Genomic DNA, 3,755 nt, shown 5'->3' with positions numbered 1-3,755 from the left:
ACTGACTCAGCTGGTCAGCTAATGAGAGATAATCATTCTGAAAAAAATAAAGACAAAATCCTCATAAAAAAAAACATGAATAGCATCAGGTAAAATAAAATGTTCTCAAATTGAATCGAATACTTATAATAATTTTTTCTATTGCCCACAGGGGGCTAAACATAGAAGGGACAAACAAGGACAGACAAAGGGATTGTTTATTACATCGAGCCCAGTGCGTAACTGGTACTTATTTAATCGACCTCGAAAGGATGAAAGGCAAAGTAAAAAAACCTGTGATTTTTCCTATTTTATCGGGGTCGATAAATTAAGTACCGGTTACGCACTGGGGTCGATGTAATCGACTTAATCCCTTTGTCTGTCCTTGTTTGTCCCCTCTATGTTTAGCCCCTTGTGGGCAATAAAAAAAATAAGAAACGTTAGCACGCGAAGCAAAATGCTTAGCGGTATTTCGTCTCCCTTTCCGTTCTGAGTTCAAATTTCGCCGAGGTCAACTTTGCCTTTCATCCTTTCGGGATCGATATAACAAGTACCAGTTGAGCACTGGAATCGATATAGTAGACTTCCACCCTCCCCCAAATTGCTGGCCTTGTGCTAAAATTGGAAACCAATATACTTTACATTACTATCTATCTATCTATCTATCTATCTCTTCATATAGTAGAGTGCAATTTCAACCTCAAATTGCTGGACAAATAACATGTATAAAGAACTCCATATTAATTTCCGTTTGTATATTGCATATTTTATTCCTTTGCCGTTTGTACGTTCTATATTTATATATCTAAGTTTTATGAAACAAACAAGAGAAATAAGTGCGCCTATGTTATTTTATTCGGTTGTAAATTCACATGACTAAAAACCCGAGACTTAAGTGAATGAAATAAGTGCAAATCACGAACTTTCAGTCCTTGAGTCACTTAGGAAATTATACAGCTCTAAACTAATACATATATACTCTTGCATATTGAGCTCTATTTCCCGTGTTTGTTCCAAAGAAAACAATATGTGTGTGTGTGTGTGTGTGTCGTTGCAGATTGTGTATAAAATGGTTCACTAGTTCATTATCAGATTAAACATTCCCCTAAATATGTAATACCACTCGGTCAAATGCTTATCTAAGATTATAAATATCATTGATACAGTATCGACAGACTGATTGATAAAGTTGCCTGAGAATCTAAAGTGAAGTAAATCGAAGTTTAATCTCCTTAAAACCGATACATCACTTTGTTTTACTAGTGAATGTTTCTCTGTAAACATAGGAATCAATGATTTGGATTTCGAAGAATTAACATGATTATGTTATTAGTTAGTAAATGTCAGAAGGGATTAGTGATTTACCACCTCTCAAATGTGATCGTCATTTTAAAGATTTCGAGCTAATTCTTCAGTGCATGAGCAGATTTAGATTGGAACCTGGTAACCTCTCGGCACAGCCACCAACCTTACAAAATCGCTAAACATAAAGATCATGCGGAGCAGTTGGATGAGAAAGTAATGAAGTACTTTGTGAAGTTTTTGTGTATGTTATCGGATAAATGTCATTTAGAAGATTTTAGTCTTAGACGCTTAATATGTTTGGAATATCACGGCGTAAACTGATTACCTACACAATATATGTTCTAATTTATCGATAGATTTACGGTGTGTAGTTAGTGCAGGTATTGTTGGGGGTTGAGTTAAGACATTTGATTTGCATCTTTGTGGTTTCGGGTTCTGTTACTCTATGAACACCACGGGCAAATGTATTTTTACTATAACTGCTTGTTGACCAAAGCCTTGTGAGTAAAGTTTGGTTGACGGAAATTGTGGAGAAGGCCGTCCGTAGGACCTTTCAAGATCTTGGTATGGGGTACCATTAGTAAAGTCCATATTGTCGCATGCATGTAGCCAAGGTCTTCAGCCCGGGGATAACGTATTCTCTTCTCTCCTTACCGTTCTCCAGTCTCCGATGCCCTGTAAAAGGTCACGTTCGTTGACCTTCCAAATGGAGACAAAAGTTCTAAAGAGATTGAACTTCGATTTACTTCACTTTAGATTTTCAGGTAACTTTATCAATCAGTCTGTCGATACTGTAACAATAATATTTATAATCTGATAAGCATTTGACCGAGTGGTATTAATGAGAAATAGATTAATGTAAAGAATCGGTGCGTAGAAAATAATTCTAGCACCGCAAAGCAACTAGAATAGTCCTTTCTACTTGTAGGCACTGGGCCTGTAATATTGGGGAAAGGTGGCTAGTTGAACACGTCGATCCCGATTCCCAACTAGTACTTATTTTATCGACCTCGAAAGGTAAAGTTGATTTCGGTGGAATTTGAACTCAGAACGTAAAGACGGGCGAAACACCGCTAAGCATTTTGCCTTAATAAATAATAATAATAATAATAATAATAATAACAGCAATAATAATATGTTAAAGATACCGTGGAATCATTGTTGAAACGTGTGAAGATGTCCGGCGTCATTAAAACTGATAATTGTGTAAAGAGAGGAAAAAAAACACAAAAGAAGGAACAACATGGAAGGAGAAAAAATATACGGTCAGTTTTGCATGAGATACGAACGCCAAGACAGATATAGAGTGAGGAGAAGTGACCTGAAGATAGAGACAGAAGCACTTATATTCGTAGCACAAGAACAAGCGTTAAGGACTAACTATGTGGCAACACTACGGACAGCAACAAATGCAGAATGTGTGGTGAGAGGGGTGAAATGGTATGGCACATCGTTAGCGAATGCCCGAAATTGGCACAGCACGAATATAAAAGACATGTCAATGTGGCAAGAATGATCCGTTGAGAGATCTGTGGAAATCACGGCCTACAAAGAGCAAAGACGTGGTATGAGAAAACCCCAGAAGGAGTCACCGAGAACGAGAATTGCAAAATCCTGTGAGATGCAGTAATTCAGTGCGATCATCGGAACAGACATCGGAAACCGGACATTGTTGTGGTGAATAAAGAACGAAAGAACATGCATGATAAACGACACAGTATGTCCCGGTGACAACAGGATCAAAGAAGAACAACTACGATTCGAAGGGGGAAATACCAAGATTGTGTTCAATGAGGAGAGTAGACGTGATACCAATAGTAACTGGCGCGCTTGGAAGTATCGGCACTAAACTATCAACATAGCTGAAAAAGATTGGTACAGATGGAACTGCAAGATTTCTTTGCAGGGTTTTTGAAGCATGACCAGTAAACAAGTGTTACCTTAGTCTGTTGGCTATGGACAGCAGACACTTTCCTTGATACCCAGCAAAATAAGCTAAGAGATTTCATCAAATAATAATAATAATAATAATAATAATAATAATAATGATGTTTTCTACTCTAGGCACAAGGCCCGAAATTTTGGGGGAGGAGGTCAGTCGATTAAATCGACCCGAGTACGCAACTGGTACTTAATTTATCGACCCCGAAAGGATGAATAGCAAAGTCGACCTCGGTGGAATTTGAACTCATAATGTAAAGACAGATGAAATACCGCTAAGTATTTCGCCCGGCGTGCTAACGTTTCTGCCAGCTCGCTGCCTTAATAATAATAGCTCCCTTCGAAATTGCACGATGTGGTGAATATTTTTAATTGATAATATCAACAGCAGTAACATAAGCGGTTCACAGGTTTAATAGCATTATATAGCTATAAATTTAAAATTAGCACGAAGCTCTTAGATGCTTTTTTGCATCCTTATGCTTCGTGCTAATTCAAAATTATATATATATATATATATATATATATAT

General features: G+C 37.3%; 1 protein-coding gene across 1 annotated transcript in view; it reads right to left on the bottom strand.

Moving 5' to 3' along the window:
- Window positions 1–3,755, bottom strand: part of LOC106878508 (short transient receptor potential channel 7) — a 375,551-nt gene that overhangs the window by 39,933 nt on the left and 331,863 nt on the right. Inside the window, exon 5 of the mRNA XM_052974185.1 lies at window positions 7–37. Coding sequence (XP_052830145.1) covers window positions 7–37 — 31 coding nt within the window. The remainder of the gene's footprint in view (window positions 1–6; window positions 38–3,755) is intronic.

This window comes from Octopus bimaculoides, chromosome 1 (genome assembly GCF_001194135.2).
Source record: "Octopus bimaculoides isolate UCB-OBI-ISO-001 chromosome 1, ASM119413v2, whole genome shotgun sequence".
Lineage (NCBI taxonomy): Eukaryota > Metazoa > Mollusca > Cephalopoda > Octopoda > Octopodidae > Octopus > Octopus bimaculoides.
Note: the sequence above shows the minus strand (reverse complement) of the source record. Positions and strands in the feature narration are given on the sequence as shown.